Here is a 16,293-nt window from a genome sequence, read left to right as displayed (position 1 = left end):
CGCTGCATAACGTAAAGCAGGTTTGACTTGATGACGCGATGGAGGAAGACAGGGGAAATAGCGATAAAAGACGAAAAATGTCTAAAGTTTGGGACCATTTCAAACAAAAGAAAAGCGAAAATACTGTACAGTGTGTCCATTGTAAATACGAATTAGCTTACCACAATAGCACAACGTTAATGATTCAACATCTCACTAGAAAGCATCCAGTCCACAGAGCGGAGCCAGTATACGAAGTAAGCGCGAGCGCTTCACTCACATTCGCGGCTAAAATAGACCTGCGATAGAAACGTATTTATGGGCATGTGTGTGAATAAAAAAAGTGCAAGGAGCAGCCCCTATTTTTCCTCAATGAAAACACTGATAACAACAGCAGTGAAAACGATGCTGTCGTAGTTAATTAACATGGAGCTGGAGCCTGTCTATACACTAACAGCAAAGAGACGGTTCCGTTACAGAGATGGTGAACTCAGGTGGAGTGACGGAAAACAACAGCATTGCTTGTAATCGCTACTAAACCTTTACTGGTAAAGAGCTGGCGAGAGTCCTTAATCAAAGCAGCTGTTCAACAAGCTGAAAGGTAAAGAAAAGTGATGTTTTCAGCTGTTCCCATTCACCGCCGTTTGTCTTCCACAGCAGCAAAGCTACAGTAAAGCTGTACAAGTTAAAATAGAAGCTGTTTGTATGCAGCTAAACTGTTAGTTTAGTTTGACACAGTATTTAGATTTGGAAACTTGCAGCAGGCTGACAGCAGCCGTTACACTTTTTCTCAGTGATATCTGCAGCATGCAGGGGTGAGTCTAAAGGGGAGCATGGGGTGTACTCAACTAGATCTATTTCAAGGCTTTAGTGATATTATTCTGCAGATTTAGATTCATATGAATAATATTACATAATTATAATAATATAATTAATATATTATAAATATAACATAAACATTTCCCACCCCCCCTCCCCCAACAGCCTTGGGCCAGTGAAACTCAGACACTGAATTATCCAACCGCCACATATGCTCCTTTAAAGGCTTACACACACACACTCATTCTCTAACACACTTACACACACTCTCACTCACATTCACTTACACACATGAATATGCACATAGCATTTCTACCTCATCCAGGAGATACAATCCTGTCAGACCTTTTTTTATGCCTCCTATAAAGAACACAGAGAGTAAAGGCCTGTGAGCCAGGCCTTCTAGTCCAACATCAGTGCCTAACCTCACAAATGCTCTCCTGGAAGAACGGTCAAAAATTCCCATAAACACATAAGGTCAGCCTTCCCAGAAGACTTGAAGCTGTAATAGCTGCAAATGGTGGGCCAACTCCATATTAGAGCCTATATATTAAGAATGGAATGTCATTAAAGTTCATGTGTGTATAAAGGCATGTGTCCCAATACTTTTGGCAGTACAGTGTATCTGCACGAGCTGTGGTCTGTGGAAGCCGAACTGATTATTTTACTTCAGGTTTCTTGGACCTGTCCTTAAAAAGGTGTTTGATAACCGTTACCATGGAAGTTTTCTAAGGATTTCATACAAGCCTAATCCACATTCCAGTCCATCTCAGGATGTACAATATAAACAGTCTGGTCTCTAATCTCCTATAAGTAACGTTTCAGCGAAAGGTGGCTTTCTGTCTAGATACTTTGTCTTTTAGGTGGTGACTAACTAATAAATCCAGAATTGTTCTCTGTTCCTGAACATCTCTGGCTGTAGTGCGAGGGTCATTCACCTCTCCCGGTGTGCAGTGATCTCACCATAAAGGAATAAAGTCATCACATCACGCTAGTTAAACAGACACACTCCAGCTTACAGGCGCACCTGCATGTTCGCCCCTCTTAGTCTCGAAAGGTTTAACTCTAAGGGATCCTTTTCTTAAAAGCCTTAGATTCAGAGTGGATCTAATCAAAGGATGAGCAGAAAGGGACATTTTTTTAGGAACGAAGGGAGATGTCTTCTAAGCAAGAAGTACATTTTGGAAAATTGTGTAACACACCTTTGATCTGTGCCTTGTAACCTCAGGAATATCCGCAGCCCTTTGAAATGAAAGCTTATTTATTTAGTTAGTTCTTGTAATCATTATGTACGCAGTAAGATTGCATTGTCTGAGCCTTCATTTCGTGATGTTTTTTTCTCTTCCTTATGAACATGTTGCCAAGTACAATGTTCTCAGGAAGGAGAGAACTTGTTCCCACCCACAAGAGTGTTGGAAGTCCTCTTCCTGTGAGAAACTTGTCCTGGAGGTAGAAGACTACGAAGAAAGAGGTATGTTTCACTGTACTGGCATTAAGACTTTAATGAATATTTGATCTCGAAAAAGAAATTGTTTTTTTGCTAAATTTCAGATCTGCAGACGGGTTTATATTCTCCTTTGCATACAGATATTTAGATGATGTCACAAGCGAAATAAGCGCAGAAATAATATTTGATGGGCATACTGAGATGCCTTTCGGTACAGATCCGAACAGGAACGCACTGCACTAGGTCATTGGGCCTCTGTTAGGAAGCAGAACCCAGGCTAAACGCAGAGGACTCTTGTGTTTCAGCCAATCCAGTGAGGCAGACAGGATGATGCTGGAAGTGTTTGTGCTGTTACTGCTACAAGGTAAAAGAGACTTTGGTTAACCACAGAAAGGGAGTGTGTGTGTGTGTGTGTGTGGGTTAAGTATATATTACATTGAGGGGACTAAATTTCCCCACAGTGTGATAAAAACCTGTGACTGTAATGAAAAAAAAGTAAAAATGCCAAAAGTCTTGTATTTTGTTTGCTTACTTACGGATAAGGTTAGGGCTGGGTGGGGGTTAAGGGTGTCATTGTTGGGATTATGTTTTTTTCCATAGGAATGAAAGGAGAGTCCCCACAAAGATATGAATACAAACGTGTGTTTGTATGTGTGTGTGTGTGTGTGTGTGTTTTCTTAAGGGTTTTGTAACTGAAAAGTATTAATGGCAACATCGCTTAAACTCAAAATGTCTCACATTCTGTCTGCTTCTGTCACCATCATCCATCCATTTAATATCACCGTTTATCCTATTTCAGGTTGTTCATGTGACCCGGACTCCGGTCCTCCGTCAGCAGCTGCTGCGGAAGCTCAGCTCCTGGTTCTCCGTGGTACGGGGCGGCCCCTGACCACACAGCCACCGGGCCCTTGCAGCTATGATCCCAAGACCCATGGAAAGCAGAGCCCATCCCCACGGATCTGCCCTGGCAGTGCTCTGCCGCTGGCTTCCGACAGCCGGGACGTCACGCGAAAGTTGCTTCTCTGGGAGGGCAAATTCAGCGAGGGGGATCAGCGTGAGTACTGCTCTCCAGCCCTGTCACAGGTTCACATGGCGGTTATGTGGCATGCAGTTCATCGCTGTGTACTTATTCAGTTTTCTTTGTTGTTGTGTCAGATTGTGGACTGTGTCTGTGGGAATTTTTGCCCATTCATCCAGAAGAGCATTTGTGAGGTCAGGCACTGATGTTAGACATGAAGGCTTGGCTCACAATCTCCATTCTAGTTCATACTAAATATGTTTGATGGGGTTGAGGTCAGGTTCTCTGGCCAGTCAAGTTCTACCATTCCAGACTCACCCGATCATGCATTCCAAACCCCGCTCTGTTACATTACGTTGCCACTTCATGGCTGAGTTTCTGTTGTTCCTAAACACTTCCACTTTACAGTAATACCACTTATAGTTGACCGTGGAATATCTAGCAGGGAAGAAATTTTACAAACTGACTTGTTGCACAGGTGGTATACTATTACAGTACCACATCTGAATTCATTGAGCTTTTCAGAACGACCCATTCTTTGAGAAATGTTTGTAAACTTGACTGCATGGCTGGGTGCCTGCTTTTATACGCCTGTGACGATGGGTGTGAATGAAATTCTTGAATTTGATGATTAAGGTGTTTTCTTTGAAATGTGACAATGTATTGGTCACGGTCTTGTTACTGTTTATCTCTTTATATCTTTGTAGTTTCTCGGTCTTTATCTTTAAGTTACACAGTTTATCTCTGTGCAGTTATTTTTTTTTGCTTTTTCTGTTTTCTTTGTATACTTACTCTGTGTTGATCTCAGTGTTGTTATTCTGTGTTAGTGCAGCGATATAGAGGGACAGTCTCTGACTTTATCTGTAAGGTACACAGTATATCTCTGCGCAGTTACTGTGTGTGTATCTCTACATGCCCGGTCTGTGTTCCCATTATGCAGATTCTGGCTCTAACACAGACTCGCTGTATTTCAGGTTACAGGAGGGCTTTTGACGATGGGGATGATTCTGAGGGAGGGTCAGGGGATGCAGACGAAAACGACCCAACGCAGGAACAGAGGGAGTACTTAAGATGGTATTACCGCACGGAGGACTGTGAGTGGCTTTGCGGCCTGTCATTTACTATTGAATGCACTTTATCTCTAAACTTCCCAGCAGGCAGCATACAGGGGTCATGGGAAGCAAATCACTAAATTACCAAATACAAACAGCAAACGAGACATTTTCCTGAGAAAAATGTGGTGATTGTCTTTAAATACTTTCAGCTTTACAGTATACTAAAGCAGTGTTTAGCAGCCAGTTCTTCGCTGGGCAAAAACATGGGCTTTCTGGGGCTTCCCCTGGGACCAGGTTGGGATAGACTGTACTACAGCATCATGATACCTTGTAGTCTTCATCCAGTAGCGGCTCCTTAAGGGCATTCCTTTCTGAGCCCCTTCACGTCACCAAAAAGAGGCTGACGACATTGACGGTACTTAGGGCTTTGCGCTGTATTGCCGTCACATTGAGGATTTCCTGAAGAGGGGCACGTAAATATTGGAAGTGTGCTTGTATCTCAGCTTGGCCTCTCTCTGACTGTGTCGCAGCCTCTTCCTGGAAGTACGCCATGCTGGTTCTGTCCTTTGTAGCCCTCCTGCTGGGCTGTTTACTCTTTGGCCTGGGCATCATGGCTGACAGGTGAGCGGTTAGGGTCCAGCGCTCTGGTGTGGCCTTTCTTCCCGAGATGCACAGGGTAGCCATTTTGGGATGCTGACCCCCCCCTCCAAACTCCCTTTCAGGAACAGGAAGGCCATCGCCATGTACAAGCCTGCGATCCACGTGTTAGAAATGGAGAAGCTGGACAGTGGGAACCAGAATAGAGGGTCCTCAGATGCTTCGCCCCAGGGAGACCGGGCCACAGTCACTGCCCTTGTGAACCGCGATGAGGTAGATGGGATGAAACCAGGAGACATTGTGTTAAAGTGGAAGGACGGCAGCGTGTCAGTGCTGTAGCCAGAAACCCAGAGCCCTGGTTCCACTGCCAAGCGACTGCTCCCTCTCAGCTGGGGGATCAGGGGCCACCTCAGCAGTGCTCTCCAGCTACTCCTCAGGACCGCCTTCACTGTGACTGCCAAGTCTCACCTCACTGCACAGCCCTACATATGAAGAACAGCTGAGTCACTGCATTGCAGTTCAGGGTCATGCAGTGCTGAACTTGCCAGTCTTTGCAGCAGGGCTGGGGGTATACAGTCACACTGAAGTCAATTCATAAATAATCACCTTTATTTTCCTCATTTTGAATTTACTTTAGATGCTCCTCCAATTAAACAGAATTCTCTTTCCAGTGAATACTTCCCCGTAAATATAATGACAAATTTAGACAATCAATACATTTCTTTGATAGCTTCTCTACTGAAGATGAAATATTTTATCAGTTATATTTTTGGTGTACTTTATATATGGTCTGCAAAAACAACATGACTTATGCCTGAGACAATCTGAAGAGAATAAAAATGAAGAAAATATCAATTAAAAATCCATCTGCCGGGCGGGGGGCGCTCTGTATATGTTACACTGACCGCTGGCTGAACTGGAACCACAGGCTTTTAAATGGATTAAACAGTAACAGGGTTTCAAACAGAACGATCTTTACTCTTCCTGTAGTTATTGTCCTGGACCACTAGAGGGTACTCAAAATCTGTTCTTTTGGGGCATCACTAACAGTGCGCATCAGTCCGCACAGCTGGAGCAAACTAAAAAGAAACACTTTGGGTGGTGTGTCTCCAGCAGTCTTTTTTTTTTCTTAAATCGCAGATTCTTTTGCTTGTATGTCCTGTCCCTCAAAGGTAAACGCCATCCGTGGCTCTCTCATCACCTTTACCCCCCTCCCCCGGCCAGCTCAGAAGATCCTGAAGCCTTTTAGCAGAGTAAGGGTGGGCGCCCGGCGTTTGCTCTGCGCCCGTGACGACTTGACGGGGACGACCCTGGCACTGGCGGGTGTCGGCAGCTCTCCGGGGCCGGGTCCTTGCAGCAGGGTAGTGGCCGGGCTGGCGGGGGGCCTGTCCTCGCTGATAAAGAGGGGGCTTGTGGGCCGACCCCTTTCAGCATCCCGCCGCGCCTCTCGCACGGCCTCGTGGAAAACTCGCTGCACCGAAACGAAGTCCTGGCAGGCGGACACTTCGTAGAACAGGCAGTCGTAGTGGGAGGCCAGGGTGCGTCCGTCGGACTCGCTGACCTGCCTGTGACGGAAAACGGCAGAGCAGGATGCACTGACCACCGGCAGCACCGCGTTCGACTAGCCGAGTACAACACCCACACGCTTACACACGCGTTCTCACATGGCCCACTGACACTCATGTCAGCTTATTGTCTCAGCGCCTGTATCAGCATGCGTGACACCTGTTAGCCACTTTAGCATGATAATGACTTTGTAAGCCAGTGTGCACACTTACATTCAAATCGGTTAGGGGAACTACATTTATAATGCCCAAAACATTACAAACTCTATGTTACAAATATATAAAATACATCCATATAATAACTAATTATCCTGGTCTTGAATGTGCGAAGGAAAGGTGGGTTTTGAACCCCAGCTTGCACAGAGCCAAGGTGGGATTCAAACCCCAACCTCTGGAGGTCTGAGGCTATAGTGCTACTCACTGATATTTACCATGCTGCCTACTTGATGTAATATGTTGATATATGTATTGTGTATGTAGGTATGTGTGTATATATAATATACACACACACATACACTCAATATATTATTGGTATATATGAAGGAACAAAGAGTCGATAAATTGAAATATGACAAAAACCCAAGTTGATGAGTTAGGTGAAGTCCAGCAGTCCAAAGCTGACCGGTAACGCTCCATGTCCAGCTTGTTCCCCAGCAGGAGGACGGGCAAATCCACCTGCAGCAACTTGGCATGGGCCGTCACAACGTCTAGGTACCGCTGGCAGCCCTCGAAAGTACGCCGGTCATCGATGCTGTAGACCACCAGGAAGGCGCTGGCCCAGCTCAGGTATCGCTCACAGTTCAGCGGTCCGTCCTGCAGTTACCAGGCGGGATTTAAAGTCTCAGAGTCTAGCTGGGTTATGCAAAGAACAAACTCAAAATAGTTTCTGGTCAGTAGTGAGAAGTGTAACAAAGCTACAGAGCTTGTGAATGCTTTGCAAGAAGCTTGTTAACATTTGTAAGTTTTTTAATCCTGTCTTTATAGTAAAAGAGCTTTATACAGCTGCAGGGATCTACCTTACTCAATGCTTTACAGGCCTTAAACATCCATTCATCTTCATATCTGCTTAACCAGTCTATAGGTCACAGTGAGACAGTCTGTCTCAGGATGCCAGTTCATTACAGGGCAGTCACACACTATGGGCATTTGAAATTACATAGTTTGGGACTGTAGGAGGAAATCTACCAGCTTTAACTAATTATAATTAATAAAGATGGTGACTGAGAGAAACCTTATTTTACCTGCACTAGACTGGAAACCTAAAGTCAGTTAGACATCTGGTCAAACAGATTTCATCTCTTCGATTGTATATGTACCTGGTCAGCAGTGTCCATAACCTTTATAAGAACTGGCTGTTGGTCGACAATCTCTTCCGAACTATATATATCCTCTAAAATACAAATACGTTAAACAAAAATGTTAACATTTTTAGAAACATCGTTGTTCTTTTTTATTGTAATTTTCTAGTTTCATAAGGACTTCTAGAATGTTTAGTTATTAAATCAAACCCCCATATTTTCCCCGTGCACTTAGCGTTAAATTAGCTTAAAATGCCTTTTCAGTCTCACTGTATGATCTTCATGTATCTTCATCTGAATTTCCATAATTCTTTTAAACGATCGTTATCACTTCAGACGCAAGGCGATCGAGGCACAGCGGTAACGTGCGCTCGGGTGCGGCGTTTGCTCCAGCCCCGTATCTGTGATCGCTGTGACCCGCCCCCCCCACCCCACCCCCGGTCCAGCCATCGCCGCGCGCCTTTTGGAGATCAAATCACACTGCGGGTCCCCCAGGGAAGCTCGTGTTGGGAATTGCAATGTTAGATAGGCTTTCAAACATACGTATGTATTAATGTGAGCAGTTCGCAGTGTCCTATCTACTGAAGATGAAAGCATTCCTGTCACCTCTTTTGGGGAGGGGGGACTTACCCAGGTAGGGGTCATATTCACTGATGAATCGCCTTGTGAGAAACTTCACGGTCAGAGCTGGAGAAGAGACGCGTCCTGTTTACACTGAGCAAAATGACGATGCAGGCTGTACATCTGAGACCTGCGGGGGCTTCGGGGGCATGAGAAACTCCCGCTTTACACAAGCAGCAGCATTTAAAGCACCGCTCACTCACGCATTGCTTTAGCTATATATTATGTCTTATGTTTATTTTAATGATTGTTGAGTGAGGAAACTTTAAACGACTATATCGTTTCTTCTCTTGCGAAATCTATCACGTAAATGATTTAAAATGGTAAGTTATATTACCTGATTTGCCCGAACCCCGTATTCCTAACACAGCAACATTGCACTCAGCTCGGTCCGGCATAGTCGAGGTCCTAGTTTTCCCAAACATCGAAGACATTCTAGATTACTGGAATATACAGATATATAAAATAGGTTAGTTAGACGTTATCATATGGTGTACGCGTCCGTTTATAAATTATAAGTTTATAATGGGCACAGTGTTTAATGGCTTTACTTACTGTACTGACCAGCACACTATTCTGTGCATGTTGTAAGTTGCTAGCGCACCGCTACTTTGCTCCTTTAGTTCAGATTTAGGGTTAAATACAGTTACTGTCTTGCTCCAAGTAAAAATGAATTAATTACCGATGCTTACCTTCTCACCTCCGCTCATTCGAAAATGCAAATAAATAAAACCTTTTTCTTTGTGTCAAAATCGATATAGGCTATTCAGTTAAATTCCCTCAAACGACAATTGCATTTCCCGTTAGATTAATGCGTAATTATATTAATTAAAAATGCGTCCCGTGTGAGGTGATTCCGAAATGTCCGCGAGCACTTTGCTCCCTTCGCGAGGAGATGGACGGTTTTAAAGGGCTGATTTGCTGTTAATGGTGCCGGATGCGTGTCTGACTAAATGCCAAGTTCCTTGTGAAAAGCTCTTCGTTTTTTTCTGAAATGTGCATGCAGGGAGACGACCTTCCCTCTCCTCTCATGGGAGGTCTTTCTTAGAGAAACTGATATTGACGGGATACACTGAAAAGCAACAGTTTATACTGCAGCATGTGTAATAAGAAATACTATCGGTTTGATCCTATATAAATCATGTTGGATTATAATATCGTATTTGTATTTGTCGTGATTTAAGCAGTTTGTTAATTGATGGTAGACAGAGGGATCGATCATTTTTAGTAAAGTACATTATACTTGGATATAGGTAACATATACGAAACACGGAGATGTACACTTTCGTAAATGTGTTTTGACGTTATATCGTACTTTAATTTAGATGAAGATTACTCTGAACTCTACACTCTACTATTAATGTAGATTAATTAAATCAACCGCAACGACCAGCGGCATCGCAGCGCTCATTGATTGACTGTCGTGTTTGTTGGATTCTGGGAAATATTGCGGTTTTTGCCAGTTTTATTTTTAGTTTTGCATAGTATTCACCCTTAACCAGGGGAGTTTATCGATATTGAAAAGAAGAGGGGTGAAGTCAGAAATACTGAGCTAAGCTTAAAATAATATTGAGCCCTGACTGCTAGACAGCATAGGAACCTCAATGTATGTGGCAAGCAATGCATTTCAAGACAGGGATGTCTGTTCATAGTCATAATTTTATTCATATTTATTGAAATAGTTTCTCAAGCTGAACTGGATTTTTTTTTCTGACCCCTAAGGCATATTGAAGCAGAAATGTAATGTAAATGTCAAATGTAATCTTGAAAACACCCAAAGTAGCAGATGGCAACTGGGAAAGTAGAAACGTCCCAGAATATCTACAATGTCAGCTACGGAAAGTTCCAACTATATCCGATGGCCAAAATGCTGGAAGGATTCGATTTGCTAGATTTGCTAGTCAGGAGGCATCGGAGGAGTTGGGACAGTTATGGTTTGCGAAAGAGACAAATTGGTCAGCTGTGGTTCATTTTGGTTACTTTACCTTGAGCTCAGGTCTCAGTTATATATGTTCAATCAAGTAAATGTCAATGAATAAAGCAGGTTATGTCATGAACACTTCATCGTCTGAAGGTTGCTGGTCCAAGTTCTTGGAGGGACTGTCCATATAGACTGTTAGAAAAGGTATGTAACCTGAAATCCTCCAGTAAAATATCCAGCTGTATAAATGAGCAAAGTCACATTGAATGAAAGCAAATGGACCGGTGAGGAAGCGGGGCAGTACGGGGAAGGCAGGCAGGTCAAACCGGGGAGACAAAAGACAGAGCAATTGCTTGGTAATGTGCATTCGGAAATGGCAACAATACTTTGCACCAACTTCTGGGAGAAGTCGGTTTAAATAGTAGCGCTAGTGGCTGGCGATTGTTCACTGGTGCTCGTCCCTGCCCTTGTGGGCATGACAATTGTGATGCAATGCATTTGAACCTGGAACCTAAACCTGTTTTTTCAAAGCTCTGAACTTCTAGCGATGATGTCATTTCACGGGTGGATTTGGGTTCTCATTGGTCAGCCTGCTTGTGTCATTAGCTCCTCCAGGGCCCGCTCCCTGTCGTTCTCGTGGACGAGCAATGCCTCTTTGATCACATTCTGCTGGAAGCCCATCTCCTTGAACTGGGTGAGGAGATGCAGGAACTCAGCAGCCTGTAGTGGCAACAGGAGAGAAGACCCTGATTAAATCTGTTGTTTTCTGCTGTGGAATGTGGGGAGTTTTGTGGGATGTCATTCAACCCATAAAAACAGCATGTTCAGATGAAGGCTCCTCAGCTTCAATCGGAGACTAGAAATAAGGGAATCCAATTGTTGCAATGATCAAGGTGAGACCAAGATTAATGATACATGCATGGAAGGAGAACAGCTTGGAAGTGTGGTATGAGACCACTGGTGGCAGTAAAACCTGAGAGGTGACTCACCTTTGCCTCACAGTTCTGGAACATCTCAAGGGCCTCCTCTACCTGCGTCTCATCGTAGCCAAGTTTGCAGAGACGGTCATGGGCCAGCAGGTAGCCCCGGATCTGGGGATGGGCACATATAGGGGGTGAGAGGAGGTAGGAGCTGCTCTCTGAAGCAGATTTCTCCATAAAGCATTGTTCAGAGGTGGGGGCATCTTCACCGAAGATCCGCTGGTGCAGACCTAACCCCTGTGTTCAGTATGGCACTAAGGGTGAATAAATTTAGTCTTACACAGGACTATTTTATTATTTATAATTGTCAACAATACAAAATGTGGATGGGTTTGACTTCTGCGGTTTGGCAATATGGTGTAAGAGGCTTATGTTTGGTAAAGTTCCATGGAAGGAAGTCAGACCTGGTGGTGGGATGAGATTGTTGAGCCCCCCCAGCAGAAAACGTAATCTGGGAGAATAGGGTTGGAGTTTAAGTAGACTTTCCATAAACAGCTGGATTATAGAGACTAGGTTTGATTAATAATAAAGTCAAAACCTGGTGTAAACACGTTAATGCAGAGAAACAGATGACTGATTTGACACCTGTGCTGAAGTGACGTAGAGGATGTGGGGAGGCCTTATTTTAAGAGATCCTCCTCAAACAGGATGCACTGACATGGCACCGGCTGCCGTGTGTAACTGTGTACTGCTGAGAGCATGATAATGACCTAACAGCAGGCTGCGGAGAAGCAGGAATCTGCTGGCTGTTTTCCATTCCGGCTTCACATCCAAGGCAGTCAGCAGTAGGTTTGTGAAGATGGAACCGGATGTTTCTCCTTAAGCGAAAACCACAGCTGCTTTAAGTGTGGGCCAGATCTGAGAGGCGCGCAGCCGCGTCATGCTACAGCCAGGACGCGGACTTTTGTAAGTCTCATAAAATAAGATGAACAAACATATGGAAAATGTATCCATGTGACAGGAAATTAAGAATAAATAGAGGAACATTTGAGTCTTTTAGAGGGGGAGATCTCCGGGAGTCCGGCTGCCTCTGAGCTGGGCCCCCCCCTCTGGGCTGTGCTGCTGTGCTGGTAAGGGGGGTGTTTGCCAACTGGTGGGGGGGGTCCCATCAGCCAACTACAACAAATTTGATTGTAGATGATCCAAAATAGACAGTCAGGCCTCAAAAGGGAGACATTTTCAATCTTTCGGAAAAAAAGGGGCCCCCACAATCCCCCCAAACCCCCCCCTCCCCACCCCGTCCCTGCCTAATGGGTGAGGCACTGTGCTCCATCCTCCTCTACTCCATGTCTTATGCAGTATCGGGCTACACCAGCACTGCTCTGCTCACTTTCCGTCAGTGAGGGCAGTACCTCACACAGACGTGTGCAGAGCTCACCCGCTCAGCACTCTGACAACCCGTCTTCTGCAAGGCGATGATGGCCGTGTGTAGTGGGTAGCCTTGGTCAGTGATGGCGTCCAGGAGATCCCTCTCATCCTGACTCAGGGCCGACAGCAGCTCCGCCGACGAGTCCGGGAGCGTTGCGTGGGAATCGTGGACCCGACGCACCGAGCGGGGTGGTGGCAGCTGGGAATAGCGGCTCAGGGACTGCAGAGGAAACAAGGCAGGGTCACGACCTCTGACCTGGAGCAGGGAGCATCCTGGGAACACCGCTGCAGGGCTCAGTTTAAAATCCTCATTATAAATCAAGCTAAATTTCCCCCCAGGGAAATAGAAAATGTGGACAAAGCTAATTCTACAATCTGCTAAAGGCATCTGGTAACATGGCTTTTTTTAATCAAAGAGGAGCAAAATCTAAGCAATTTTTAAATGTGTTTGAATACGTCGACAGTTCACATCACACGACTGGCTGGATGTAGTAGCCCTAAGACACAGGCCCTCGAGCTGAGTAGTTTTGGAACATTCACCAACTATAGAAATAGGTTGAATCATATTACCCTGGATAAACCAATTGAAAAAATCCCCCAAACAGATTAACTAACACAATAACATTTACAGCTATATTAATCCTAACATTTTCCATGAGTTTGTGTTTTTGGTGATCAAAACAGGTTCCTAAGTGTCTGTGATTCACTCCAGGTACCATGAGGGATCCAATAGGAGCTGCTGTTACATCAAGTGTGCAGATTTCTGATTGGGTGTTAGTGTGCCGAGTGACTTTTCAGGGTTGGAAGTACATCTACACTCTGATGGTCCTGTGTCAACTGAGCTTAATGGACTCATGTATGGCAGTTTGCAATTTGGAAAGTTTATTTTAGGGAAATGTATTGCACTATAGCTATACCATAGTAAATAGATTCCTGGAGGTGCTCATTTGTAGTGATAGACAAATGAAGCTTCATGAACCATTTGCTATATTTTCTGACCCCACTAGATGGTGCTCTCGATACATAAAAGGGCTCACAGCATGCTCCAAAGAAAACCAAGAGCACCATCTAGTGGGGTCAAAAATACAGCAATTAGTTCATGAAGCACCATTTTCCCTTCACTGCCAGTTTGTAGATGCCTGACGTTAAAAGCGAAGAAATTCAAGATATGCAGTTGAATCAGCTGCTTCATTACAAAACAAACAAAACCTTCCTGAAACCTTCATGTACCTTTAATAGCCATGCCCTAGGGGTGTACTTCCAAATGTACTGCAGTGTGGTGTAGCGAAGTCATACCAGTACCGAGGGTTTGTACTCTGCGGTTGAGGGCCTGGGTGGTGGCCGACTCCTGGGCGGAGAGGAACATGGTGGCTGGGGCGTTAGGGAACGTCTGCGGCTGATGTGGCCCAGTGCGGGTAGCCTCCTCTTGGGGTGCCGCTGGGTCGTGAGCTGCAGGATGCTCTCACTCTGTATGGGCTGCCCGGAGTCTTGGGAGTCCAGTGGGGGGGCGGTCCTGCGCCGGCTGTGCTGACACGGTGATTGCTGACGCCGCAGGTGTGGCGAGGAGCTGCGGCGACACTCCCTCGGTGTCCTCGATCTGTGCCACTGTGCCTCCCTGCCCCGTGGAGACACCCCGTCTTCCTCCATGGAGGACGATTCGTCGTCCTCAGAATATCCGCCCTCGCCCTCCGAATCAGAGATGAGAAGCTTGACACGGGGGTGCATGCAGTGGCCTTCAGTGGCTGGCAGGCTGCGGCTCCGCTGTCTCGGCAGCGCCTCCCACAGGTCGCTGCTCCTGAGTCTGGCCAGGCGGTTCTCCTGTGGGCTGCTGAACATCAGCCAGTACGGAGGACAGGAGGGCCGGGGCTCAGAGGATGGCCGTGGGCAGGCCGAGCCCTCCTGGGTCCCAGTCAGCACCCAGTTCTCCAAACAAAACTCATACTGCCGTATGCAAAGAAAACACAAAGACCGACCATGATGAACATCCCTGTATAATAATGCTAATTCTGAGGAAACATCCAGTTAGAGAACAAATTCTGCATCTTCAGATTTCCTGTCATATGTCTTAGCTTCCAAATTAGTGTAGCGTCTAAATTACTGCTCTGTACCTTGTTTCCTGAGATCAGCCCTAGGATCTCTGCTACACTGGCTAAACGGTCAAGGAGGATACAAAAATGGATTTTATTTCTATTCATAATAAATGTATGATGATTGAAATGAGTGATGCTGACCCTTACTGTGACAGCAAACTCAGGTAGAAGCTGCAGGGTTCTTGCCTAGAATTCTAAAGAGCAAGATGCAGATTAACCATGCAGCAAACGTAGGTTCTCACGGGGTCCTGACCTTCGTTTCTAGGAGGATCTTCTCACGGTCCAACATGGTGAGTTCCGGGGCAGTGACAAGCTCCACTTTGTCCTGGGGGCCCTCCAGAGGGCCCTGTGGGATCTTGAAGGGCACCTCATCCAACACATTCATTCTGCTCGCCGGATGGGGTGATGGAGCGCAGTGACTGTTGAGATCCAAAGGCCCTGTTACAGATGACACAGAGAACAATACAGAATAACCAATTAACCTTCTACCTTCCTCTCCCTGTTGTCCTGTTTAGTAGAATGGATTTAATAGTAAATTATGGAGTGCAAATCTTTCCAGGCAGATGTAATAAATAGCGGATTTGTTCTCCTGGCTCTCAGTACCCAACTGCTGGCTCTCATGCCTGGCTAAATTTGTCCCCAGTGTTACGTGACGTAAGAGCAGCCTGCAGAGTGGATTAGGGATTATGCCGCCCAAGTACGTGGGGGCCGCATGCCACATGCTGGGGGAGGGCAGTGCCCTGGAAGTATCCAGGTAAATCTGTGGCTCTAAATTTGGCCACTCCTCATTGGTGTGAAGGAGAGCTGATTAAGCGCTGATGCACCGTTTGCAGTGAGATCTCTGAAAATGGTTTTTCCATTTTGATTTTTAATTTCTTCCTTCTCGCTCCTTGTTCACATGCCGCGCAGGAATTCTTCTGGCCAGGCACCATCATGCTTCCCTCGCGATCCACATGCCTTCAGAGATCCTGCTTCTACTACAACCCCCCCCAGATGTGTTTCAGGGCACAGCTGCTATGTACAGCTGGGAGCTTAACTTTGAAGCCAAAACTCTAGACGCTGACGCTTGTCTGGGGTCTCTCCTACTTGGTGCCACATATTCTAGTTTATGACAATCTCTACGAATATTGCATCAGTGTTTCTTTTATTATCTAACGATTATGGCAGACGTACAGTTGACAACACTTTGGTGAGTTGAGGCACTGATCAGACTCCATAAGACCAGTTCTTTGCATTACACTCCTGTGCTTGTATGCCCCCTTGTGGATAGTTTCATGCTGCAGTTACACACTGGTTTAAATCTGACAGTGATCCAGCTATGAATGATTTCAATCCCATGTCACCACAGAAATGCAAAGGAGGTTTGCTGGAAGTTTCCCCTCACAACCACCCCTGTGCATGAACCTTTGTGTCATCACAGGACTGCTTACTGCGTTCCAGAAAGGCGAGTCGTTCAAGCTAATCTCTCTTAATCCAGTGATGTAACTTGCTTAGATCCAGTGTTTACCCAGCGTTTCCTAGCAGGAATGGAAGAG

The 16,293-nt window shown here is 45.5% G+C and overlaps 3 protein-coding genes across 4 annotated transcripts; 1 reads left to right on the top strand and 2 right to left on the bottom strand.

Moving 5' to 3' along the window:
- Positions 1 to 1,585: 1,585 nt before the first annotated feature.
- Positions 1,586 to 5,888, top strand: LOC125706734 (uncharacterized). Its single transcript, XM_048973550.1, has 6 exons — positions 1,586 to 2,269; positions 2,551 to 2,609; positions 3,045 to 3,299; positions 4,238 to 4,357; positions 4,849 to 4,939; positions 5,041 to 5,888. Exons 2-6 carry the CDS (start codon positions 2,573 to 2,575, stop codon positions 5,252 to 5,254), a joined length of 717 nt encoding a protein of 238 aa, XP_048829507.1. The 5' UTR covers positions 1,586 to 2,269; positions 2,551 to 2,572; the 3' UTR covers positions 5,255 to 5,888.
- Positions 5,507 to 9,375, bottom strand: LOC125706732 (ras-like protein family member 12). 2 transcript variants are annotated; one of them, XM_048973548.1, is made up of 6 exons: positions 9,092 to 9,375; positions 8,737 to 8,842; positions 8,409 to 8,465; positions 7,797 to 7,870; positions 7,103 to 7,293; positions 5,507 to 6,480 (listed from the first exon to the last, which is right to left on the bottom strand). In XM_048973548.1, the coding sequence occupies exons 2-6, from the start codon at positions 8,831 to 8,833 to the stop codon at positions 6,141 to 6,143; spliced, it is 759 nt and encodes a 252-aa protein (XP_048829505.1). In that variant the 5' UTR covers positions 8,834 to 8,842; positions 9,092 to 9,375; the 3' UTR covers positions 5,507 to 6,140. The 2 variants fall into 2 exon arrangements, with proteins under 2 accessions (XP_048829505.1, XP_048829506.1); XM_048973549.1 differs by having other exon boundaries at positions 8,737 to 8,807.
- A 1,455-nt stretch (positions 9,376 to 10,830) lies between these two features.
- LOC125706813 (ubiquitin-associated protein 1-like) lies at positions 10,831 to 15,176 on the bottom strand. Its single transcript, XM_048973653.1, has 5 exons — positions 15,012 to 15,176; positions 13,965 to 14,609; positions 12,679 to 12,888; positions 11,310 to 11,411; positions 10,831 to 11,040 (listed from the first exon to the last, which is right to left on the bottom strand). The coding sequence occupies exons 1-5, from the start codon at positions 15,141 to 15,143 to the stop codon at positions 10,906 to 10,908; spliced, it is 1,224 nt and encodes a 407-aa protein (XP_048829610.1). The 5' UTR covers positions 15,144 to 15,176; the 3' UTR covers positions 10,831 to 10,905.
- Between the last annotated feature and the right edge of the window lie 1,117 nt (positions 15,177 to 16,293).

This window comes from Brienomyrus brachyistius, chromosome 13, assembly GCF_023856365.1.
Source record: "Brienomyrus brachyistius isolate T26 chromosome 13, BBRACH_0.4, whole genome shotgun sequence".
In the NCBI taxonomy this organism is placed as follows: domain Eukaryota; kingdom Metazoa; phylum Chordata; class Actinopteri; order Osteoglossiformes; family Mormyridae; genus Brienomyrus; species Brienomyrus brachyistius.
The sequence above is the reverse complement of the archived record's forward strand: the minus strand, read 5'-3'. Positions and strand labels throughout refer to the sequence as shown.